This window comes from Sceloporus occidentalis, unplaced genomic scaffold (genome assembly GCF_023333645.1).
Source record: "Sceloporus occidentalis isolate IW3139 unplaced genomic scaffold, rSceOcc1.0.p SCAF_148, whole genome shotgun sequence".
In the NCBI taxonomy this organism is placed as follows: Eukaryota; Metazoa; Chordata; class Lepidosauria; order Squamata; family Phrynosomatidae; genus Sceloporus; species Sceloporus occidentalis.
Genome location: NW_028317128.1, coordinates 1,418,158 through 1,444,167, shown reverse-complemented (window position 1 = coordinate 1,444,167; position 26,010 = coordinate 1,418,158). Strand labels below are relative to the sequence as shown.

The following is a 26,010-nucleotide window of genomic DNA, read 5'->3' as shown; positions in this document are numbered from 1 at the left end:
ATACTTACCTGGCAGGGGAGACACTGTGATCATGAAGGCAGTTCTCCCAGGGCGAGGCTCATCCATTGCACTCCGGCTGTGCTGACCCCTGCGATTTCCCCAAATGCGGGAAACTCGACTGCATAATTTGTGGTAGTGGGGGACTGCGTTCGCGCTTTCCCCTGATCAGCCTGTATAATAACAGAATTAAATGATTTTTGTAAGCTGTTGATGGATGTTGCTGATTATCTTGAGGTATTGTGCTGCGTCTGATAACCAACAGATGGTAGTGGAAAGTTTTCTTGGTGTAGCTGGAGGAGCTTGGTGCGTCTTCTGATCATTTTGTTTATGATAGAGATAGGGGTCTACTGTTTTGTTTATAAGGTTTGCCTGCCGGGGGTACGGTTTACGGGGGTTGGCGTCTGTTGACGGTCACACGGGAGAGATGGCTGCTCCTAATCTCTGAGATACGGTACGGCTGTGGATTCAGAAGGCTAAATTGGAAGTCGTAACTTTGGAGACAGATTACTGGAATGTATTGGAAGTTCCGAGCCGCTCTGTCTTCTGTGTACAACTGGGATTTTATGACGTCTTTTGTGATGGCTGCTTGGATGATGACAGCTTTAGAGCGCTGAAAACGCTGGTGGATGGAATAAACATGCCGGCATTTTGGGCCCTTGTTGCAGAATCTGTGGTTCCATTAAACATTTTGCTGCTGACTGTACAAAAAAGAAGACGTGACTTGTGTGGTTCAGATAATCATTTCGCTGAGTTGCCCCGAGTTGTATCCTAGAAGACCTGACTGGGTAGATCCTAATGCCGGCTTTTCTACTAACCCTGTTGTGCAAAATGGAGCCTCAATTACCAACCCTACTTCTACGCAGAGCGCTGTACCCACTACCAACACTGCTACTTTGAACTTCTGTGAGAATGAACGAGCTGTGGAGCAGGTCCCGGACCCACTCCTCCAAGTCCGAGTCTGCTGTGGGGGACCCTGCGGGTGCGATCCTAACAGAGGACTTATTGCCTGCAACAGCTGTTAATGCGGAACCGACAAAACGGAAGCTAGAATCATCGTACACACACTCGGCTGAGGGTGACAGGGATGGTGGTCTCTCTCCCTGCTCTGAGTCCTCGGAGAATCTGGGGCTTATCTCAGCGAACAGGCTGTCTCATCGATGGCGGGGAAGCCGGGCATGAAACCTAAACGACGAAAGGCAACACTTGGGCTGAATGAAGCACCGGGAGAGACCTTTCTCCTTTTATGAATGGCTCCATGTATCGCCTCGCAAAATGAAAGCATTAAAGGGGCGGCATGGAGAGATTTTTTATTTGACTGTTTTTCTTCCAAAGGTCACGACGTTCTTTGTTTACAGGAACCACCGCGGTCTGCTGTTTGGACCAAGGGACCTTGTTGTATTTCTTATAGTTTAGAAAGAAATGGGGATTTTGTTTAAAAACAATTTGTTCGCTGTGTTGAAACAAACAGAAGTTGTAAAGGGGGGGGGGCTTTCTTTAGAAATGGGGTATAGTTTTTAGAGTTATAATTGTATCTGAAAACAGCGACAGGTTGGCTCTATTCGAAAAGCCTAGAATGTTCCTTCTGGGAAGGGAACGTACGGTAACTGTATCCGTAAGGAAGGGGGTAGACAGCTCTGGAAAAAAGTTACAATTATTTAATTATTAAATGTTTTGAGAGCGTATGTGAGTGGTGGGAACGGGCGAAAGGGAAGAGAAAAACATTTTTCCTTAGAGAAGGCAGAAAGAAAAGAACGTAACTCTAGAAATGACTGAAAAAAAACGGAATGAGAGACTAATTTATTTACAAATAATTTAACCATCTGGGACTGGATGTGAGTGATGGGATTGCGGATGCGAAGGAACGTGCGAGAAAGTATATGAGTGAGCGCAGAAACAGATCTACTGTTCTACTGTTTAAAAAAAGGGGGAGAGAATGGATTTAAAAAATTGGAGGCCCGTTTCTTTATTGAACGCAGATTATAACATTTTGGTGAAAGTGGCAGCAAACAGATTGAAAGATGTGGCTGAAAATGTAGCGGGTGAGGAACAGGCGTGTGCTGCACCCACTAGACACATTAGCGGATATTTTATATGTTTAAGGCGTGCTGTATGGTGATGTAACGAAAGGAAATTGGTTTGTGGTCCTTGAGAAGCTTCTCTATTCGAGGAAAGATCTCATTATCAATGCTGTTTTACTCCCTATTGTGTGCTGCGTCTTTACACCTAATGCTAGATATACAAAGAGAGCAAGATTGACCTCTTTCTCTCGGCTCAATGGGACGGTTAAAGGGGAGATTTCTGACGTCATCAACAGGCCCTTTTACGCTATGAAGAGCTGTGTCAGCAGAGCGTCCATAGGTCTTATTGACAAGGCGCTGCATGCTGTTACTGAGATGGGCGGTGCTACAGTATGCAAATGTTCTTGTAGCAATGCACTCTGGGATCGCTCATTTTGAGTCCTCGGCTGGACACCGAAGGTTTTTTTCTGATCTTAAATAATAAGGAATTCTCTAGGTGCCGGCAGTTTGCTCAGAACAGCTTTTCTTAGCACAATGGAGTCCTGGAGAAAAAAAATCCCCTTAAGTTTGGCGAAAGGGTTCCAAGCAGCGCCCCCTCCTTTTACCATAACAACTCATACTTACCTGGCAGGGGAGACACTGTGATCATGAAGGCAGTTCTCCCAGGGCGAGGCTCATCCATTGCACTCCGGCTGTGCTGACCCCTGCGATTTCCCCAAATGCGGGAAACTCGACTGCATAATTTGTGGTAGTGGGGGACTGCGTTCGCGCTTTCCCCTGATTATTTTGTAGAATGGTAGAATTGAATGTTTTTCATGTGCGTGCTAGGGGGATGTGGCTGATTATTCTGAGGGCGTATGGTGCAACCATCACGGCAACCGATAGATGGTGGTGGAAAGTTGGTGCTTCTTGTTATAATTTCTTTAATGGTAGAGAAAGCGGGGTTTATTATTTTATTTGGGTATCAAGTTGTTGCGTTCGCTTTCGCCTGATCATTCTGTTTAATGATAGAGCTGACAAGATTTCTCCGTGCGGGGATGGGGGTGCGGGGATGGGGGGGCAGTCGAGCAGCTGGATATTCTAGGAATAAGTGTTTGTATGGCTGTTACTTTTATTTCTCGTTGGTTGTTTTCTTTATAGAGCCGCTATCTGGATAACTAATAGATCAGGGGTGTCCAAGTTTTTTCTGCAGTGGGCCACTTCATCAGAATTGTATCCGTGCGCGGGCCGCACTCATTTTTCACTGTGACAAAAAATATGGCCTTTAATAAAATATGCAGCTTAAAATAAAGTAAAATGACACAAAACCTTTACTCTGCCTCTCACTGATTTCTGGGCCTTGAAAGTTTTGCGACTACAAATTCAGGATTCCCTAGATTTATTCTAGGGATGAACTAAAATGAAAATTCTGGACCAAAACATTCAGGGTTCACTTAGCCAAAACCGAAAATGACCCCCACCTTTAAAAATAATAATAAAAACTCACATGTTTAATAAAAGTAGGTAACACACAATTGGGCAAAATTAGCAATATGACTTGGCATGATAGGAGTGTGTATGCTGTGATTGCTGTTAGCAATCACACTCCTATCATGCCAAGTCAGCCAGTACATGCTGGTACAGGGTGGCTGTAAGTGATGTGCAGACCCCATACTGCTGGCAGCATCACTACACAAGGGGGGCAGCTAGCTAGGTTTCAGCATGTACTGGCTGACTTGGCATGATAGGAGTGTGATTGCTAACAGTAGTCACAGTCCCATCATGCCTAGGTTCCAGCACTTACACATCCATCCAGTAAATGCTGGAACCTAGGCATGATGGGACTCTGATTGCTGTTAGCAATCACACTCCTATCATGCCAAGTCAGCCAGTACATGCTGGTACAGGGTGGCTGTAAGTGCAGACCCCATACTGCTGGCAGCATCACTACACAAGGGGGGCAGCTGGCCAGGTTTCAGCATGTACTGGCTGGCTTGGCATGATAGGAGTGTGATTGCTAACAGCAATCACAGTCCCATCATGCCTAGGTTCCAGCACTTACACATCCATGCTATCACACACACACACACACACACACACACACACTCATTTATTCATATAATCATTAATTCACAGATTCATTCCCTCAATCACACACACTCATTCAAACACCCTCCCCACCCCCTTACCTGCACTGCAGCTCCTCGATGCCGCTCACAGACTTCAGCAGGGGGCGCGGCCTCCCTCTGCCTTATCTGCTAAAGCACAGAGGAAGTAGGATGTCACGTGAACTCCGCTTCCTCTGTGCTGTCCAGAAGACCCTCCCACAAGTAAGTAGCAGGGCTTGAGGTGCGGCTCGTGTAAGATCGGTTGCCCTGGCTGCCGATCTTACGCGGGCCGCACCTCGAGGTCTCGCGGGCCGCATTTGGCCCGCGGGCCGCATGTTGGACGCCCCTGTAATAGATTGTCCTCTTTTTATTGAGAACTGTGGGATGGATGTTTGGCTGTTTTTTTCTGGGGAATTGTGTAAAGCAGATTATAATTATCACTGTTAATTCTTGTTGGATCTGTATTTTTCTCAGGATAACCAACAGATGGCAGCCGAGAGTCTCTGTCCAGACAGACGGGGTGGGGGGGGGGGGGGGAGGTTGGCAAATAAAAGGAAATAAAAACAAAAAAATCTCCAAACATTGAACCAACAAATGGACAATCAACAACACCCTCCGTCCTGGAGCTGTAACGCTACAGGGTGCATTAATTAAATATTTATTGTAAAAAAAAAAATATATCAGTAATACAGAATGCAGGAAAAAAGGTTAATTCTGAGTTTTGCCCTGAGCCCATCTAGCTATACGAATGTAATGATTACAAAGACTAAAAAGCTATTAAAAACACAATTACCAAATCAATTAATTATTAACTAGATTATAGCTGAGCGGGGATGGCAATAAAAGAAAATGTCAAAGTTACCAAAAGGTAGAATTTAAAAACATATTTCACATCCATCCCTGCGCACCTGCTCCAATTAACCGGAAACATAAGCGAAACTCGCTGCAATATATCAATTTGTACCGACAAGATTAAACAATGAAAAGGAATTTATTAAATCAGAAATAAAGATAACAATCACAGAATTATAGAAATAAAAATATATATCAATTACACTTAAATTACGCTTAAAACAGAGGCTGTAAACTGATTGCATTTATCTTCACGTTCGCAGCGTTTACAGATATTGAGCTCAGAAGAAAATTTCAGGTTTAGAGCATTAGAATTCGCATTTTCCAAAATGGAGACGGCCTGTTCTTTACTACCTGACCGAATCAGCGACAAATCGCCGAGATATCGACCAAAATAAACCATATACGGCTTAAAAGGGTTCTGCTCCTGGAATATTAAATATTGACTTCGCCAATAAGATAAATACAGATTAGCATACGCAGGCGCAAACCGCACCCCCACTGCCGTACCGAGAGACTAAATAACATTCCTCCCAAAAAGAAAATAATTCCGAGTTACCAAAAATTCAAAATCTACAACCAAAAAAATCACTCGAAGAATCCTTATAATGGCTGCGTCTCATAAACCCCCAGCGAAGGGCTTCAAGCCCCTCTTTATGCGAGATCCGAGTTCAAAAAACAACGTGAAGGGGAAGCTGTGTGAACTCCTCACGCAAACGGACATCTTTGCTGCTGCAAAACTCAATTTGTGTCCCTAATACACCCTATTTGGGATACAACTAAAGGTTAAAGATAAAGGTCCGTAAGCACCGAGGACCCTTTCCCAGCCCACCAATGATTGGCCGGCCGGGGGGTCTTTCAGAGACTTGAAGAATTGGCTGCGCAGGATTCTCGCTGTAAATGAACGGAACCTCATCAATATTACGCTCTCCAGATTTACCCCTAAATCCAGAATAACTAAAAGTCCCCGGAAAGAGACTTTAGTGGGTTAAGCAAGAGCTTCTTATCTTTTGAGGGATCCAGAAGTTTCCTCAAGGCCTCCTTAATGTCATTTTGTCTGCTGGCTCCCCCCTCATCCGCATCCCGTATCACCAACTCCGTGTTACTCCTTAACTCCTCCACAGCCTCCAGCTCAGCCACATTATTTCTTTACCTAATATCCTATTCTGGCTTTTTTTAGGATTTTGGAGCATGTTTTTTTTAATTTTATACTTTTAGTTCTACCGGTACAGGTTATTGGAGTACATAATTTAACTTCCCTTGGGCACCCTCGTCCCTGCAGTCATGATCGCAGTTTGTATGATCAGCCAGCAGTGGGGGCATGATCTGCGTTCCCAATAGGGTCTGGGTCAAACCTCCTGGGTCTTTCCTCCAATCATCAGTCCTTTAACATCCCAAAAATGGCTACTGAGGGGCAACTCTCCCTGATCCATCACAGCAAGTGCCACCATTTTGGAGTCAGTTCCTGTGGTATTATGTCTGCGGAGATGCAGACGATTATAGAAGGGAGAGGGTAAAAGATGAAGAAGACGTGGAAGCAGCCGGCAGAGAAGCATTAAGAGAATGTGAGAGAATGAGAGTAAGTGCAAGTGAATGTGGGCACCACCCTTACGAAAAAATTACTGCAGTTTTTCTGAAGTAATACTGCTGTTTTTTGGACATGAAAAAACTGCAATACTGCACTTTTACTGCATTTGTACTTCACTGTACTGCAGTTATTTTTGTGCAGAAGTACAAATGCAATAAAGCTGCAGTACATTGAAGTACAACTGTAGGTTTGCAATATAAAAAAAAAAAGTGCACTAAAAGTGCAGTATTGCAGTTTTTTCATGTCCAAAAAACTGCAGTATTACTTCAGAAAAACTGCAGTAATTTTTCGTAAGGGGCAGGCAGCGAATTTCGTTCCCGAATTAAAAACGCCCTCCAATTTTTGGCTGAACTGAATGGGCCGGGGACAAAGTTCGTTACACGAAAATGAATGGGGCAAAAACGAGCCCAAAAAATGTGTCCGAATTGTTTTTGGTCCATTTGCACGTCTATTATTTATTTAATCGGAGTTCACACTGGGATACAGTTGAGTGCCTTGTCTGCCTCTCTTTCCCCAGGAGAGAAAGGTTAGGGGCCCGTTTTCTACTGTGGCTCCCTACTTTTAGAGCGCTATTCACTTACTTCCCGAAGACGGAAGAAAAAACATAAATACCGGTAAATAAGCTGAGGGCAAGTGATTGTTCCAGGGCAGTTACAAAGCAGGCACCTGCCCCGGGAACCATCGGATAGCGGTGAGCATGGTCATGGACGCTGCCACTGAAGACGTGGCGTTCTACGCGTTTACTATACATTATATATATACAAGGCACATGTATTAAGAATGTCATGAAGGGTGGAAGGGGTTAATAATGCTTGTTTTTTATGAGCTGCTAACAGATGATTTATGTACCAAAATAAAGCATTAACGGTGAAGTCCCGTTACCCGCCTCCTGCTTTTAAGGTTTTTTTATTTATATTTCGGTGCAGGAAACGGTGTCCGCTCTCCAAAAAGCGGCAACCGGATTCACAACTCCCTCCCTTCCAAGGCTGCGGTCTGAAGCGGGGGGGAGATAGAGAGAGACAGACATGTATATATAGATATATAAAACACAGCATAATACATATATTGCAATGTGTATAGAATATAGAAAAACCTGCATAATAAATGTATTAACTATAAACTGAGTAGTGCACTATAATATACTTCATGAAACATATAGAACACTCAGTATATATCTATGATAGATATAATACCTAGCATAATACATATAGCAGAATACTCTCTGTATATACCGTAATATGCAGCATAAAACATACAGTAGAATGCATAGTAAATAATATACTACATAATAAATGATATATCCAGTAAAAGTTTTTTTTTTATATATTTCGGTGCAGGAAACGGTGTCCGTTCTCCAAAAGCGGCAACCGGATTCACAACAGTCCTCCCTCCCTTCCAAGGCTGCGGTCTGAAGTCGGGGGGGGGGGGTGGGATCTTTCACGGTGGCCAAAAGGCAAGACCCCCTCCCGAAAACATAAAGCTAACGGTAAACGCTTCAGGGTTGAATGTCGATTGATGGGCGGTGCTATAGTATGCAAATATACTTACTGCAATGCACTCTGGGATTGTTCGTTTTTAGTCCACGGCTGAACACCGGAGTGTTTTTTTCTGATGTTAAATAATAAGGAATTCTCTAGGTGCCGGCAGTTTGCCCAGAACAGCTTTTCTTAGCACAGTGGAGTCCTGGAGAAAAAAAATCCCCTTAAGTTTGGCGAAAGGGTTCCAAGCAGCGCCCCCTCCTTTCACCATAACAACTCATACTTACCTGGCAGGGGAGACACTGTGATCGTGAAGGCAGTACTCCCAGGGCGAGGCTCATCCATTGCACTCCGGCTGTGCTGACCCCTGCGATTTCCCCAAATGCGGGAAACTCGACTGCGTAATTTGTGGTAGTGGGGGACTGCGTTCGCGCTTTCCCCTGATCAGTCTGTATAATAACAGAATTAAATTATTTTTGTAAGCTGTAGATGGATGTTGCTGATAATTTTGAGGTATTGTGCTGTGTCTGATAACCAACAGATGGTAGTGGAAGGTTTTCTTGGTGTAGCCGGAGGAGCTTGGTGCGTCTTCTGATCATTTTGTTTATGATAGAGATAGGGGTCTACTGTTTTGTTTATAAGGTTTGCCTGCCGGGGGTACGGTTTACGGGGGTTGGCGTCTGTTGACGGTCACACGGGAGAGATGGCTGCTCCTAATCTCTGAGATACGGTACGGCTGTGGATTCAGAAGGCTAAATTGGAAGTCGTAACTTTGGAGACAGATTACTGGAATGTATTGGAAGTTCCGAGCCGCTCTGTCTTCTGTGTACAACTGGGATTTTATGACGTCTTTTGTGATGGCTGCTTGGATGATGACAGCTTTAGAGCGCTGAAAACGCTGGTGGATGGAATAAACATGCCGGCATTTTGGGCCCTTGTTGCAGAATCTGTGGTTCCATTAAACATTTTGCTGCTGACTGTACAAAAAAGAAGACGTGACTTGTGTGGTTCAGATAATCATTTCGCTGAGTTGCCCCGAGTTGTATCCTAGAAGACCTGACTGGGTAGATCCTGAGGGTGACAGGGATGGTGGTCTCTCTCCCTGCTCTGAGTCCTCGGAGAATCTGGGGCTTATCTCAGCGAACAGGCTGTCTCATCGATGGCGGGGAAGCCGGGCATGAAACCTAAACGACGAAAGGCAACACTTGGGCTGAATGAAGCACCGGGAGAGACCTTTCTCCTTTTATGAATGGCTCCATGTATCGCCTCGCAAAATGAAAGCATTAAAGGGGCGGCATGGAGAGATTTTTTATTTGACTGTTTTTCTTCCAAAGGTCACGACGTTCTTTGTTTACAGGAACCACCGCGGTCTGCTGTTTGGACCAAGGGACCTTGTTGTATTTCTTATAGTTTAGAAAGAAATGGGGATTTTGTTTAAAAACAATTTGTTCGCTGTGTTGAAACAAACAGAAGTTGTAAAGGGGGGGGGGGCTTTCTTTAGAAATGGGGTATAGTTTTTAGAGTTATAATTGTATCTGAAAACAGCGACAGGTTGGCTCTATTCGAAAAGCCTAGAATGTTCCTTCTGGGAAGGGAACGTACGGTAACTGTATCCGTAAGGAAGGGGGTAGACAGCTCTGGAAAAAAGTTACAATTATTTAATTATTAAATGTTTTGAGAGCGTATGTGAGTGGTGGGAACAGGCGAAAGGGAAGAGAAAAACATTTTTCCTTAGAGAAGGCAGAAAGAAAAGAACGTAACTCTAGAAATGACTGAAAAAAACGGAATGAGAGACTAATTTATTTACAAATAATTTAACCATCTGGGACTGGATGTGAGTGATGGGATTGCGGATGCGAAGGAACGTGCGAGAAAGTATATGAGTGAGCGCAGAAACAGATCTACTGTTCTACTGTTTAAAAAAAGGGGGAGAGAATGGATTTAAAAAATTGGAGGCCCGTTTCTTTATTGAACGCAGATTATAACATTTTGGTGAAAGTGGCAGCAAACAGATTGAAAGATGTGGCTGAAAATGTAGCGGGTGAGGAACAGGCGTGTGCTGCACCCACTAGACACATTAGCGGATATTTTATATGTTTAAGGCGTGCTGTATGGTGATGTAACGAAAGGAAATTGGTTTGTGGTCCTTGAGAAGCTTCTCTATTCGAGGAAAGATCTCATTATCAATGCTGTTTTACTCCCTATTGTGTGCTGCGTCTTTACACCTAATGCTAGATATACAAAGAGAGCAAGATTGACCTCTTTCTCTCGGCTCAATGGGACGGTTAAAGGGGAGATTTCTGACGTCATCAACAGGCCCTTTTACGCTATGAAGAGCTGTGTCAGCAGAGCGTCCATAGGTCTTATTGACAAGGCGCTGCATGCTGTTACTGAGATGGGTGGTGCTACAGTATGCAAATGTTCTTGTAGCAATGCACTCTGGGATCGCTTATTTTGAGTCCTCGGCTGGACACCGAAGGTTTTTTTCTGATCTTAAATAATAAGGAATTCTCTAGGTGCCGGCAGTTTGCTCAGAACAGCTTTTCTTAGCACAATGGAGTCCTGGAGAAAAAAAATCCCCTTAAGTTTGGCGAAAGGGTTCCAAGCAGCGCCCCCTCCTTTTACCATAACAACTCATACTTACCTGGCAGGGGAGACACTGTGATCATGAAGGCAGTTCTCCCAGGGCGAGGCTCATCCATTGCACTCCGGCTGTGCTGACCCCTGCGATTTCCCCAAATGCGGGAAACTCGACTGCATAATTTGTGGTAGTGGGGGACTGCGTTCGCGCTTTCCCCTGATTATTTTGTAGAATGATAGAATTGAATGTCTTTGAAGTGCCTGCTAGGGGGATATGGCTGATTATTTTCGGAGTGTATGATAACCAATAGTTGGTAGTAGAGAGTTGGTGCTTCCTGTTATAATTTCCTTAATGGTAGAACTGTAGTTTGGGGTAGCCGTATTAGTCCAGTGTATAAGAATGCAAAAAAACAGAACAAGATTCTGCAACATTCTGTTTTTTTGCATTCTTAATGGTAGAGAAAGCAGGTATTATAATTTTATTTGTTTATTGAGGTTGTTGCGTTTGCTTTCCCCTGCTCATGTCCATTGCGTGTACATATTAACCCATAACAAATCAATAAAAGACCACAGACGTAGTATCGTAAATTGGACAAAATTGGCCGTAGCTTTATTGAAGTGGGTATAAGAGGCATTAACAACACAAACCATTTAATGTAATAACAACTAAATAGATTCTTATATAACACACCAAATACAATCCACCCCTTTCTCAGCCAGATTGTGTAACACCAAGCCTCTGCCCTCCTCAACACAGAGGCGACCTTTACCCCTATAAGACTACGACAATATAACATACATTTAAACACAAAAAAGGGGGGTGGGACGCTCGCTCAGCAACAGCTTCTTGAAGATTTCGCTTGAGGTGAATTTAATCTCTCTGCGCGCAGTTTATTTATTTTAAAATTGTCTCGCGCTGCCAATCAGCAATGCTTATTTTCCCGCCGCACAGAACACTCGCGCTGCAGCACAGCTGATTAACCAATCAGCTGTGCTAACTAAGCTACCTGCCCGGCAACCTAAAACTGGGCTTAGCTAACATAGCCCGCCAAAACTTAATGCCCTAACTTTCCTGACCTTTTAATGACCCCTGTTATATAAGTAATGTCCGCTTAAGCAGCTTGCGTTTTCAATTCTGTTTAATGATAGAGCTGACAAGATTTCTCCGTGCGGGGATGGGGGGGCGGTCGAGCAGCTGGATATTCTAGGAATAAGTGTTTGTATGGCTGTTACTTTTATTTCTTGTTGGTTGTTTTCTTTATAGAGCCGCTATCAGGATAACTAATAGATTGTCCTCTTTTTATTGAGAACTGTGGGATGGATGTTTGGCTGTTTTTTTCTGTGGAATTGTGTAAAGCAGATTATAATTATCACTGTTAATTCTTGTTGGATCTGTATTTTTCTCAGGATAACCAACAGATGGCAGCCGAGAGTCTCTGTCCAGCAGAGGAGACTTCAATTAAATTGCAATTCATCCATTTCCCCAAACGCAGGGAATTCGAGTGGTTAATCTGCGGTGTGTGTGGGGGGGTTGCTTGGTATAATGAGAGCTGACAGGCTTTTCATGTGGGGGGGGGTTGAGACGGCTGCTTATTCTGGAAACTCCTCTGTACGTGCAGTGCTTGTTCTTTTTGTGTCACCGTACACAGCGACCGCCAGGATAACCACTAGGTGGCGGCAGATTTACACTCAGAAGGCCAAATCCTGCGAGGAAAAATTATTTTCCTACCCTTCTGTTCAATAAACTATAATTTCTGTTAGTGGGACTGCGTTCGCGATTTCCCCTGATAATTCCGTTTAATGATAGAGTGGAATGTGATTATCCTTTTTATCCGGAATGTGAGGGCGATCCTGCAGGAATCGGATTGCGTTTATATTTCTTGCAGGAGGCCTGCAGTTCTGCAGATAACCAACAGGTGGCGGTAGATAGATAAATAGTAAATACGTACAGGACACCCGGCGCATGCGCATAGAGAAGCCGTGAGCGGCGCTAGTCTCTGTGCAGCTTCAAAGGTCCCCTTTGTACAGCAAGAATCCTTGAGGGCCCCTAAGACCCGAAAAATTCACTCCTCTGTATACATGCAGTGTCCCTGTTTGAGAAGGACAATCTGTCAGTTATGGCCTGACGAGTCTGCAGCTGCTAATACATCGTTCCATAGTTATCCTCCCATTTGTGTCATTATAGTAGAGGCTCGATGCGGGGTTAGGGGTGGCCCCGTCGGACCCGTACAAATAAATATATTTTAAAAAAAATCACTGAGTTCCTATGCTACACCTCCGGTGGGACAGCAGCTTTACCTGGCAGCGCTGTGTCTCAGGCAGGGCGCCCTCTGTTGGCCGTCGGCGTACAGTGCTGTGTCTCTGGCTCTCCCTACTGGCTGCTGCTGGTACTGCGCTGTGTGTCCGCGCCGGAAGCTGTCAATAAAGTTGTTGTGGTGCCCGGGGTGTCCTTGTATCATGGCGGATTACCGGGAGGCTCCGCTGTCAAGCCGACCTCAGACCCTCGAGCCCAGCTATTACGGGCTGAGCCCGGAGCAGAAGCAGGCGGCGGAGGAGAGGCTGGCGCTGAGGGCAAACCTGAAGAGGCAATACCAGTTGCAGCTCAATGACCCCCACAGGAAGACCTTAATAGTGAGTCTGGCGCTGCTGGAGGGACGGGTACTGGGGGTATTAGGACTGGAGTACTACTCCGGGTAGAGAATAAAGGCCAAGGGGGGATCTGTGGCACTGCTCGAGAACTGGCTGTGGTGGCATGAAGCGAGTCGCATAGCAGGCAGGCAGGCGGGTTGGGGGGAGTTCTTAGGGGCTGCAATGGAAGTGGGGGCCAGGGCACAGTACAGACTGCTAGGGGTCACTGGCCTGGGATGTGGACTGGTGGAAGGGTGATTGTCGCTGGGTACAAGATGGTCCCTGTTGCTGTAGACGGGAGCTTTCAGGATCACCAGGGAGGATGGGGTAGAAGAGTCACAGATGGGGGCAGTTTATGTAGAATACAGTATATGGACCTGGCCGGTTTTGATCGCAGGGAGGAGGAGGAGGCTCGTAATTTACTGCTAAGTTTTGAAAGCGAGTAGTAGCGGGGCAGGAGAGGGGGCTGTGTTTGCTCTGAATATGCTATCTGTGCCCTCGCGGTTCTGATTATTTGTTTGATCCGCTACGATGTTTAATTCAACCTCTTGGGCTTTTTTTTCCCATCTTGTTTAGGATGATCCAGCCCTGAACCGTTGGATGTTTGCTCGGAACCGGAATATATACCCTAACTTCAGGCCTACTCCCAAGACGTCCCTGATGGGCCTGTTCTGGGGAATCGGACCTCTCTTCTTCTGGTACTACGTCTTCAAAACAGATCGGGTAAGGAGCAAACCCCGGGGCTCCGCGCCCGGGGCAGCAGCATCTCCTCTCATATTGCCTAATTACTGAAGTAATAATGGAGCAGACCATGTTTCGTTTCTGTTTGGGTCACTACTTGTATATCTCACAGGCTTTACTGTAAGTGGCGTTGTGAGGTATACATTGTGATGGCCATTAGCCTATAGCAGTAAAACTGTCCAGGCCCCAGACTCAGGATTTCTCTTCTTTGTTTATAGGATCGCAAGGAAAAACTGATTCAGGAGGGAAAGCTGGAGCGGCCATTCCAGTTGTCCTATTGATTTGGCTTCTCGACCGATCAGGACTGTATAAAGTGTGCAAAAGGTTTCCTCGAGATAATAAAATGTAAACTTATTCCATTTAACCCGCCTGCATCTCGCTGCGTTTTGTGCGTCTTCGCGTGGGGTGCATTATTCTCAGTACTCGGCTGATTTATTCTCTGAACTGGGACTTTGCCCTGTATAATTTACGATTAAGGTGGTGAGATTTCCTGAAATCTGGCCCACTGATTTAACCATACATTATACAGGGCCTCAGCTCTTCTTGCAGGAGATGCCCCCTGGGGTCACTGAGAAGTCCGGGAGCCGGTAGCAGACTCTGCAGGAGCAACTCGCTGGGGTTGACCCTTCGTAATGGGGGGTAACTTGTATAAATTCAATATTCAGGCGTGATAGTTAGGGCCTGAGTGGGCAGATGGGGTAACGTAATAAATCTGAATGAATTAACCGCAGTGAGAAGACCCTTTCCGGTTACAGCGGTATTCAGGGCATGAAGTAATGGCATCCAGGGGCTTTATTTTAAATTTTAAAAAAGTAGCCGGTCACCTTAGTCCAGGGGCTACCGATGTTCTGCGCATGCTCAGGGACAGTGCTGCTGACACAGCGATGACTTTTATCAGGTACTCCTCCAAAACTGTCCCTGTGTGTGTGGCAGGGTGGCCAGCCTGGTGTGACCCGACTCAACTGATGCCACAAATGCCAGGTCCAGCCACATCAATGCAGTTGAGTCAAAAGTAAAACCATTGAAAGGGTTAATTATTACTTTACATGAATTTTTGTCCTTGGCGCACCTGCTGCCTGGTAATGGGGTTAATGCTGGCTTCTCTAGAATGTGATTTTTAGTGAATTTGCTTTTATTTACTCCGTTATTGGGATTAGAATGAAGATTATAAAAGTGGATGTTGTCTCCAAACCCGTCTGCCAAAGACGTCTACCCCTGTGCAAGGAAAACATGCGCAGAGACCCGACGGTGATTGCCGGGAACGTGAGATCTTTATTGTTGATTACAAAGAAATGGGTATGAAGCTGCTGTTCCAACCGCCAAGGCAAATATATCCCCCCTGTCACTAGCCACACAGAATGCCCAAGTCACGCCCAGAATACCAGTTAGCCCATGGCTACAGACAGCCGCGCCGTCCTTTATTTCTATTGGCTGCTATGAATGTGCCCCTGGGGTATTTTTTTCTGTCCATTTATCCTTCTTGGATCCTCCACCTGCTTCGTTCAAACCCAAACCCTAGATTTTGATCACAAGCCGTTTCTTAGACCTTCACAGGAGCCGCTTCATTTTTGGTTGTAGTCATATGAGGCCGTAAGTGGGCATTAGTTGAATGATTTTATTGCCGTAGCAGCAGAAAAAAAGTGGTTCATATCCAAGTTTTAAATTACCCAGATAATGTTGGGTCTAAGTGGCTGTAAGGCATACTCTGCTGTGTGGAATCGATGAATTCATCTTAGTGGAACTGAACAGCGGGAAGATGCCTTGTGAGATTTCTTACTAATAACTTGGAATGTTTGACATTTGGGGTGAAAATGAGTGATAATAGTAATAGTTTGCAGAAGATTGCATATGAATTACATGAACTCCGGACCAGGACTGGACTGGATCAAATATATATCAAGACCAGTTATTGTTGGTAGCTTAAGCAGAGGGGCTGTAAATACCCTGCGCTGGGGTACATACTGGGGGTAAATACGTCGGAACTATTTATTTTAGCTTCTAATCCAAGGCTCTGCTTCGCTTGCCGGCAGGCTTCTGGTCGGGCTGGAAATGGCTCTTCAGAGGCTCCCAACACTGGAAGTAATCCTTGTCCAGACGATTGCAGGTCTGTAGACCCCATCGGGTGACGGCCATACTCAGCGAGGATTCAAACATGAAGGCCTGGGGGGGAAAAACCCATGTGAAAGCTTACGGTTCCTGCCATGCACATTAACCAAATCTCTTACAAACCCGAGTCCCTGGAAGCAGCCATCTTTGCTTTCTGGCCGACCTCGGCTGAGGTTGTTCATGTAGTGAAGACGTGGCTCCCGTGCACGCTGCGACTACCGGCCCCTATGGATTTATTATTCTGCTATGTTGGGACGGTACTAGTAGATGAATGGCGTGGTTTGTTCATGCCCGGGGCCGGTGCGAGCCGAGTTATCTAATTTAACTTTAAAATGCAACCCTTTTATGTGTTTGCACCCACCATGGTCCCCTCGGCCACTCTCTCCGGCTCCAGCTTGGCCGTGCTCGCTTTCTCGAAGCATTCTGCGTCTGGCCCGTGGGGCGTCATGGCGCTGTGCAGGCTGCCACCTCCCGGCTGGAAACCCTCCTCTTTAGCCTCGTAGTGGCCCTTGATCAGACCCATAAACTCACTCATGCAGTTCCCTGGAAAGGAGGGATACGAACGGGGGGGATAACGGGGTGGTGTTACTACATTTGGGGTAATACTTGGTTACATTGTAGCTTGATTTTTACTCGTGAATCGTATGCTGTAATAGAGCATCTTTACATGCTGTATTAACCCTCATTGGATGCACATAACAGTAGTGGATGCCTGGAAGAGCCGCCCTGTAGAAGCGGTAAAATGAAAAAAAAATATATGTATACGAGAAAGAATAAGCAACTGCTCAGAGATCAGATTTTATCAGCGGAGGAATGCTGTGGTTTTTAGTGTTCAGTCTCGTAGAGAGCAAGAGAGGAACTCACTGTGATAATATGGAGGTCGGAAAGTGTGATTGGCTACTCCCCAGCGGGGAGGAAAAATAACGAAGTCGGCGATGGCTACCCCGGGCCGCAGAGACTTCGCTGTCAGGACTGTGAAGATAGACGGGTCCTGGAGAGACACGTAAGATACGGACGGGGTAGTTTATGGGAAATATTGTGATAAAAGCTCTCGGCTCAAGAGCTTAAAGCAGATCCTACAGGAACACGATGGCAACCTAATGAAACGTGAGCCAGTCTAATAATAATCTGATGATTTGTGCCCCAAGTACCTGATGCCCCTCTCTCCTCCCCCGATGCCCCTCTTTTCTAGGAGGTGAGAATGTTTGCTGGGTATGAGGGTATCGCAGGGTTCTACGGCCCTAAAAGCCCCGATAATGTGTATAGAAACAGCAGGGAACGGCTTTATAAATTAAACGGGGTAAATAAACTCCATTATTCTTCTTCTAAATGCGTCACCAAGCTACACAAATCCCTGCCCCCATCCATGCCTCTAACCAGAACCCTTAGAAAAGTGCCCCCCTCTGGCAGGATAGAGCGCTGTTGGGGGCGTTTAATGATCGCTTTACTCCTACGATCCGCTGGGAATGCCTCCAGTGTTTGGGGTTTTTTGGGGGGTTTGGGGCACCGCGTCGCTCCGCCAGGAACTTACCGCGTGATCGAACGCAACGCAATTAATCACCATGAAATTGTCCAGGTTGTACTTGTAGGGAGTGTAGTTTCCGTGCCAGGCGACCACATTAAACGGGGAGAAATCCTACAATGAGAAGGCGTCAAAAGCACATGTGGGTTACTGATGCCCCAGTGGGGTAATTCCATGGATGGGCGTACATAAAAGAGACGAGTGCCTGGCCAGCTTACCTGCTGGGCTACAAACAGCTTCCCCTGGTACTTGCTGATAACGGAGTACCCGCCGGGCACCGCGCGGTCTTCATACCATGCCACCGGGGTAAGGAAGTCCCTTGGATTAGCCAGTCCGTTAGCCCCTAGAACAGAGCAGAGCTTTACCTACACGCCATGGCTGAGTTTTATGGATTGTCCTCCTTCCTCTATAATGTAAATGTAATGTTTTGGGGACTGGGGGCTCCGGCACTGAGCCCTGCCTGTGATAACGCGCGGGGCCCTCATAAGCCCACCGTTCCTGCCAGGAACTTTGTGTAAAATGTACCATAAGGCTGGATGGCGGCTCACACGCAGGGCTCTCAACGCCTGTTGTGTCTGTAAGCGTTTGTGTATATTTGCTATGTTTGTGTTAAGCACCCCAAAAACTTGCTGAGTAAATTGTAGGTGGTTAACCTCTTCGTGACATAGGATGTAATATTACATCATCAGAAACAAGCCCTAGGTGACGAGGACGTAATAGTACCTTGTACGGTTTTTGTACGGGAGATCAGGGCGTAGCATCGCCAGCTTCCCTCTCGCTGATCCGATGTAACAGTGCTCGGAGTGAGCGCCGACTACATCAGTATAGCTGAGAATGCCTGAACTTCCTGAAACAAGTAAAAAGCCCCCCCTGCAGGCTGCTACTGCGATCAGCAATGCAGGGCAATGGAGCCCTGCTTACTGATCACTCTGCAGTAGTAGTGATCAAAGTGAAAAGAGGGAGAAACGGGGGGGGGGTAAAATGAAAATATATTTTTTTTTATATTCAGGGGATGTTAATGAATATAAATCAAAAATGGTTTTTTTTAGCAATTTTTTAAAAAAATGTTTTACTTTTACTGATTTTTTAACATTATTTATAATAAATATAATAAATATACTATATTATACTATACAGAGAAAGCCCTCCCTTTACATATAATTTGTTGGGGTGCACAGGGAAAGGAGAATCAAAAATGTCCTGAGACCCCGGTGCCACGAAGGGGTTAATAAATAAAGGAGGATAATGATAATTAATAATTTTATCTGTGACACGCAGACACTTACCTATCGGCCCCAGGTCCGGGAGCTCGAAGTGGACTCCATACACCTCTAGAACATAGCCGCGAGTCTCTCCAAAAACCTCCACGCTAAACCGTATCCCTTGCTGGGGAGGCAGGGGCAGTTAGTGCGATTCATGGGGCAGAACGGATACCGAGGCACACGGCTCTGTATTACATACATTTTATATCTGCCGTACATCACATATGATTTCTGTAAATCTCTGAATTCTAGATCATTGTATCAGACGTTAAAAGCTGTTGTGATACATTAAAGTATCACTTCACTGTGGAACGGCCTCCCAGCAGAGGTGGTAGAGGGTAATACAGTGAGGGTATTAAACATGCATGGGATAGACATCCGGCTCCTGAATCTAAGACGAGACCAACGACTGATTAAGGTTTGAGTCGTTACAGCAGGAGAGACGGGGCAGATGATTATTATTATTTATTGTTTTTATAGCGCCGTCAGATTCCACAGCGCTGTACAATGGCTATAGAAAGGGCTGAAATGTATGACCCAGGATACCCCGGCCCCGGACGTATTATATTATATTATAATTATACGTGGAAGGAGCGGAGGTTCTGGAGCCCACAATACCGGGCAGCAGATACTGCATGTTTATTCCATGCATAGGGGCCCCTGTGGCCCTTTGGCCCCGGGATGTGGGCCGTGGCAGGGCTACCTGTATGACACAGATCTCGTTGGGTTCCACCATCATCTTCCCGAACTCGGTTGTGATCAGGAGCTTTCCCTGCTGCGGCACTGGGGGGCAAAAACAGACACAGGAGCTGTGAGGGGCATCTCAGAAAGAATAGTTTATAGAACGAGGCACGAGAAATACTTTTCGGTTTTATTCTTTCTTTGGAAAAGCCCAGGAGACAGCCTATCAGTGCCTGCTATGGTGTCACATGACAATTCAGCCTTCCCAGCAAAAATGTAAGTTTTACAGAAAGCTGTGATTGCTGGAAGCCGACACTGGAGGGCGACACAACCGGCCGTGGCATTCCAAACGCAGGGCTGTCCGGAGGGCCTTAGTTACAGGAAACGTTATTGTAAAAGTTACTCAAAGCCAACGATGACGGTCTGGGTTTGTTTGTCATTTACACCAAAACGAGTACACGCGGCGGGACATATGTGTACATTGCACACGCAGCACATGTTGGTGACGGTGCAGAGCTTATTGCACGGTAGGTCACAGATAAGAAGGGGTTAATACCATAAATCTAGGGAGACGATACATATTGCACCATCTTTTGTGGACTACGAGTCCCATGAGCCTCCTTGGTCTGATTGAGGGTGATGGGATGTGTAGTCCACAACAGTTTTTTTTATATATATATATATATATATACTGTTTATACAACACTGTGCAAAAGTCTTAGGCAGGAAGGTCTCGGCATGAACAAAAAAAAAAAGCTACCCCAAAGACCCCAAAGGGGCAAAAATTACAGACTAAACTCACCTATCAGGAAATCCCCGTCAGAATTGTAAAAACATCTAGAGAAAGGGGGGGAAAAATACATTCAGCGAAGAGACGTTATCCGCCACAAAATGCAATAAACGGGGGGAATGGTTAAAAACGTTATTTTTGTCCCATAGAGTGTTTTTTTTGTAATAAGCATCGAGTGGGGCTGGGTTAGCCACAAACTAGACCGGACCGGAGCGTCGGGAGGAACGGTGATACAATAATGAGGCAACCGCGTAGAATTAGAGCGCAAGCTTTCAAGACAACTTAGATATCTTCTTCAGCCTGCGCGGGGTGTTCTCTCTGTGCTGCTGCTGCTGCTGCAGCATCTCAGATGGAGCTTCTCTGTTCCTCTGAATTTTTGGGGCAGTTTGTGCAGTTTTTGGGTCGTCACAGATAAAGGTCTGACGCTGGAGTCGTGTTACCTGTCAATCATCGACGTATTGCACGTGTAAATGTGGACGGCGATTCCGTTCCGTGACCGCGGGTCCCCGGCTCCGCAGAGGGTGTGCAGGCCCTGCGCACGGGGAAAACAAAGGGCTAAGGCAGGCCAAACAACCCCACACCGGGGTATTTCTGGGTAACACAGACTGCGCACGGGCTTTTATAGGATATATACGTAATTAGACTTATTTATACGTCATCGGTGGGCAGTAAGTGGGGGGCCCCTCGCCATCGGGAGCCCCGGGGCCAATACCCCTTTTTGCCTCATGGTTAATCTGCCCCTGGGATCTACTCCGATGTTCCCAGGCGGATGATTCAGAGCACGTTTCACGTTCCACACCTTCACTAACACTTCGAACGTTTCACTGTTGTTGGGGTTGTTTTGGAGGCACCTGAGCTGAAGGATCGACACCCAGACCCACCTCGCCCTCCGGCTCCGGGGCCAAAAATGGCGTCTGACTAATAAGAACATTATTTCAATTGTTATTATCTTAAGAAAACCAGCGCAAACATGAGGGTAAAAGGACAACGCAAGAGCGTCTTCTCTGCTGGGGCTAACGATAGATAAACCGTAAAGCCGTGCCGGGAAACGTTACGGAGGAACCGGCCGCCTACCGCCACGAAGTCCACCTTCCCCTCGGCCGCCTCGGGAATTTCAAACGCTTTCCATCTCAGCTGAGGAGAGAGAGAACAGAGCGGTCACAACATTCATGGCGAGTCCGTCCGCATTTCCTTATTCATCAAAGCGTTACTTCTCCCGCGGGCCGGTCCTCCCCGGGTGACGTTTTATGGCCCCCCTATCTGTTTGCTGACGCTGGGCGCAGTGGGTTTTTTTGACGCGGACCCCGGGCCCGGAGACCTTCAGGGATCTCTTTCTGCTCACGAATGTGAATAGAACCGAATTCTTTTTTAGAACTTCACCAGATCAGAATTCCGAACGTTCGCATTCCACCAAGCTGGAAGATTCCGGAAATTGATGGAATGACTTTTCAGGGTCTTCTGATCGGTTAGGAGTTGTTTGGCTCCCGTGGCCGTATTTAAGGGTCTACATGGAGAGAGCCGGGGTCTTTTTGCCCTCGATAACACCGGGAAAATCCAAACAACTCAGACGAGACCTCAGAAAAAAATATGACGGACTTCAGGAAGGGGCAACAAAGTAACTCTCGGGGCTGAACGGACCCAAAGGCAACAACAAAGGAGCTGGTGATGGGGTTGGAGGCATCAGCTACCAAAGTATCTACATCCACCATTAAGAGAGTCCTGCATCCCCATGACCTGAAAGGCTGTCACCCCGGGAAGAAGACCCCTAAACCAGCATAAAAAAAAACAGAATGAAGTTCTGCAGGTGATCAGCGGGACCGAGACCTGCTGCTTCTCCACGGGGTCTCCCAAACCCTACGGAGCCCCAAAGGCTTGACTCCATGACGCTTAACGAGACGCTTTACCCCCCTCTCTGCCACCACCAGCCCCATCACATTGCCCCCACACGGCCATTACCTGGTTGGGCTCCGGTTCCACCTCGTCCCAGTTGTCCGTCAGGTTTTCCTGCTTGTGAGGCTGAAATGGTTTGTGACGCACGGAGGGCAATATGCGATAGAGCCAGCTGCGAACAGCAAGTAACGGGGTATTTATGTACAGGAGCAGGACTCCAGAAAGGGCAGATTAACTAAGTTTTCAAATATTTTGCTGTTTTCTTTTTTACCCCAAGTTTTTGTCACCAACCAACATTACTGTATACAGCGCTGGGGGTTATATTACTGTATACAGCGCTGGGGGTTATATTACTGTATACAGCGCTGGGGGTTATATTACTGTATACAGCACTGGGGGGGTTATATTACTGTATACAGCACCGGGGGTTATATTACTGTATACAGCGCTGGGGGTTATATTACTGTATACAGCGCTGGGGGTTATATTACTGTATACAGCGCTGGGGGTTATATTACTGTATACAGCGCTGGGGGGTTATATTACTGTATACAGCGCTGGGGGTTATATTACTGTATAGAGCGCTGGGGAGTTATATTACTGTATACAGCGCTGGGGGGTTATATTACTGTATTCAGCGCTGGGGGTTATATTACTGTATACAGCGCTGGGGTTATATTACTGTATACAGCGCTGGGGGTTATATTACTGTATACAGCGCTGGGGGGTTATATTACTGTATTCAGCGCTGGGGGTTATATTACTGTATACAGCGCTGGGGTTATATTACTGTATACAGCGCTGGGGGTTATATTACTGTATACAGGGCTGGGGGTTATATTACTGTATACAGCGCTGGGGGTTATATTACTGTATACAGCGCTGGGGTTATATTACTGTATACAGCGCTGGGGGTTATATTACTGTATACAGCGCTGGGGGTTATATTACTGTATATAGCGCTGGGGGGTTATATTACTGTATACAGTGCTGGGGGTTATATTACTGTATACAGCGCTGGGGGGTTATTACTGTATACAGCGCTGGGGGGTTATTACTGTATACAGCGCTGGGGGTTATATTACTGTATACAGTGCTGGGGGTTATATTACTGTATACAGCGCTGGGGGGTTATATTACTGTATACAGTGCTGGGGGTTATATTACTGTATACAGCGCTGGGGGGTTATATTACTGTATATAGCGCTGGGGGGTTATTACTGTATACAGCGCTGGGGGTTATATTACTGTATACAGCACTGGGGGTTATATTACTGTATACAGCGCTGGGGGTTATATTACTGTATACAGCGCTGGGGGTTATATTACTGTATACAGCACTGGGGGGTTATATTACTGTATACAGCGCTGGGGGTTATATTACTGTATACAGCACTGGGGGGTTATATTACTGTATACAGCGCTGGGGTTGTGTTCGAGGAGAGTAATTTTTTTTCTATGGGGACTTTCCCTTTAATTCTGGTTTTCACCTAAATGAACAAAATGGGGGATTTTATGGATCGTTTGATGTCAATCATTTTGCTAAAGGGTGAGATCTGGTAAAATAAATACACAAAGTTCCTGCATTCTAGAATCTAATAACAATAATAATAATATTATGAATAATAAAAATAATAGTAATAATAATAATGATGATATTTAGGTTCCTGGAAGTACATTTTAAAATATAAAATCCTTTCTGACGCAGGCGAGTGAAATTACCTCCGCTTGTTGGCGGATCGGGGGCAGGTGAAGGCAGATCCGGACAGCTGCTCGGCGTAGAGGCCGTACGGACAGACCTGAGGATTGTTCTAGATTTAAAAAGATTAAATATTAATTAAAGTCGGGACTTTGCTGCTCCGTTTCTTGTTCGCCAGGGTCTGGGGGGTTAATGGGCAGATTCTCAGGTATTTTACCCCAAATGGTCTAATGTGAAGCGGCAGATTCTTGGGGTCTCACAGTCTGGAGGCGACCCCTTCATATTCTCCTCTGCTTTATCACAGCTGGAATCCCTGCTTGAACACAGTCAGGGATTCCATAAGGCTCTGTGTAATGGGAAGTTAAAGGGTTAATATTTGTGTCTGGGTCAGAGGAAATCTCTTCATCGTTTGTCTGGGGAGCTGGAGGCAGAGGATGCTTGGCAGAGGTTACCACACGGATCTGCCTTTCAGCAGAGGGGGTAGAGGTAAAATTAGGGCAAAGATGAGATGCGCAGGATTGGAATGCGGAGGTTTTTATGTTTTTGCACCGTCTGGGGTGAACATACCTGCCCCTCGGGTAACGCTCCGGGGCAGCGAGGATCCTCTGAAGAGAACTCGTTCCCGAATCCAGACAGGTACTGGAGAACAGAGAGAGAAGGTCATTCAACAAGACAGCCCTACTGTGCCCCCCGGCCCCCAAAATCTACCCCCCGACCACCTCTGGGGCAGAATTCTCACAAGAAATGACATTTAATGCGAAAACTATTTTCACTACGGCAATAAAAGCGGGGTATTTCCCGTTGCACCGGGGTATTAATCCTGGGGTATTGAGGTCCTAGAGGTTTATGGGGTATATATTTATTGGGGTGCGGAAGCTCTTCTATACCCCCCCCATAATTACCAAGCGCGTGGCCCTCAAGCGGACCCCAAAAGCTCAGTATCGGTAAACGTGTCGGTTGGGAGAAGACCCCAGAACCCTGAATATTTAGGGCCACAGAAAAGCCCTTGGGAGCCACATCCTGCCCCCTGTGCGTGTCTGATAGGGGCCCACCCTGCGACGTAAAAACCCCGGAACCTGGATATTTCACCATTACCTGGATGTATTTGCCCAAATAATAGAGAATCACATAAACTTTATACACCTCAGCGGTCTCATCTTCAGATGAAACTAAAGACTCCATCTACCGAGGGGTTACATTTTGCCCCCCCGGAACACGGCTGCAGGTCCCTCAGGGGGTCAGAGGGTATGGAGCGAGCAGCCGCTGTATAGATCGATAACGGGCGCCGCGGAATCTTGCTGAGTCACAATGTATCAGCTGGAGCTTGGGATTCCATCTGGGACCCATTTCCGGGGGGGGGGGGGGGGGGGGAATGAACCCTTTGTGTGCCAGAGGGATGAGCAATGCATATTTTGCAGTTGTGTATTCCTCCGGCACTGTACATGCGCACAGTGATACATACAGGCAGTACAGCGCTGTATACATTAATAACCCCCCAGCACTGTATACAGTAATATAACCCCCAGCACTGTATACAGTAATATAACCCCCAGCGCTGTATACAGTAATATAACCCCAGCACTGTATACAGTAATATAACCCCCAGCGCTATATACAGTAATATAACCCCAGCGCTGTATACAGTAATATAACCCCCAGCGCTGTATACAGTAATATAACCCCAGCGCTGTATACAGTAATATAACCCCAGCGCTGTATACAGTAATATAACCCCCCAGCGCTGTATACAGTAATATAACCCCCAGCGCTGTATACAGTAATATAACCCCCCAGCGCTGTATACAGTAATATAACCCCCAGCGCTGTATACAGTAATATAACCCCCCAGCGCTGTATACAGTAATATAACCCCCAGCGCTGTATACAGTAATATAACCCCAGCGCTGTATACAGTAATATAACCCCAGCACTGTATACAGTAATATAACCCCCCAGCGCTGTATACAGTAATATAACCCCCAGCGCTGTATACAGTAATATAACCCCCCCAGCGCTGTATACAGTAATATAACCCCAGCGCTGTATACAGTAATATAACCCCAGCACTGTATACAGTAATATAACCCC

At 46.2% G+C, this 26,010-nt stretch overlaps 2 protein-coding genes and 4 non-coding genes across 6 annotated transcripts; 5 read left to right on the top strand and 1 right to left on the bottom strand.

Moving 5' to 3' along the window:
* LOC149280738 (U1 spliceosomal RNA) lies at positions 1 to 164 on the top strand. The gene has a single exon (XR_016278129.1). It is a non-coding gene; the product is annotated as a U1 spliceosomal RNA (small nuclear RNA).
* A 2,470-nt stretch (positions 165 to 2,634) lies between these two features.
* Positions 2,635 to 2,798, top strand: LOC149280737 (U1 spliceosomal RNA). Its single transcript, XR_016278118.1, has one exon. It is a non-coding gene; the product is annotated as a U1 spliceosomal RNA (small nuclear RNA).
* Positions 2,799 to 8,302: 5,504 nt separating this feature from the next.
* On the top strand, positions 8,303 to 8,466 carry LOC149280736 (U1 spliceosomal RNA). The gene has a single exon (XR_016278130.1). It is a non-coding gene; the product is annotated as a U1 spliceosomal RNA (small nuclear RNA).
* A 2,193-nt stretch (positions 8,467 to 10,659) lies between these two features.
* Positions 10,660 to 10,823, top strand: LOC149280735 (U1 spliceosomal RNA). The gene has a single exon (XR_016278107.1). It is a non-coding gene; the product is annotated as a U1 spliceosomal RNA (small nuclear RNA).
* A 2,237-nt stretch (positions 10,824 to 13,060) lies between these two features.
* Positions 13,061 to 14,253, top strand: LOC149280734 (NADH dehydrogenase [ubiquinone] 1 beta subcomplex subunit 4-like). The gene is made up of 3 exons (XM_089500110.1): positions 13,061 to 13,234; positions 13,808 to 13,954; positions 14,191 to 14,253. The coding sequence occupies exons 1-3, from the start codon at positions 13,061 to 13,063 to the stop codon at positions 14,251 to 14,253; spliced, it is 384 nt and encodes a 127-aa protein (XP_089356236.1).
* A 1,717-nt stretch (positions 14,254 to 15,970) lies between these two features.
* LOC149280733 (homogentisate 1,2-dioxygenase-like) lies at positions 15,971 to 25,104 on the bottom strand. Its single transcript, XM_089500137.1, has 14 exons — positions 25,018 to 25,104; positions 24,490 to 24,573; positions 23,946 to 24,034; positions 22,290 to 22,395; positions 21,408 to 21,467; positions 20,774 to 20,865; positions 20,346 to 20,380; positions 19,566 to 19,645; positions 18,887 to 18,986; positions 17,819 to 17,943; positions 17,610 to 17,714; positions 16,943 to 17,069; positions 16,440 to 16,621; positions 15,971 to 16,132 (listed from the first exon to the last, which is right to left on the bottom strand). Exons 1-14 carry the CDS (start codon positions 25,102 to 25,104, stop codon positions 15,971 to 15,973), a joined length of 1,434 nt encoding a protein of 477 aa, XP_089356263.1.
* Between the last annotated feature and the right edge of the window lie 906 nt (positions 25,105 to 26,010).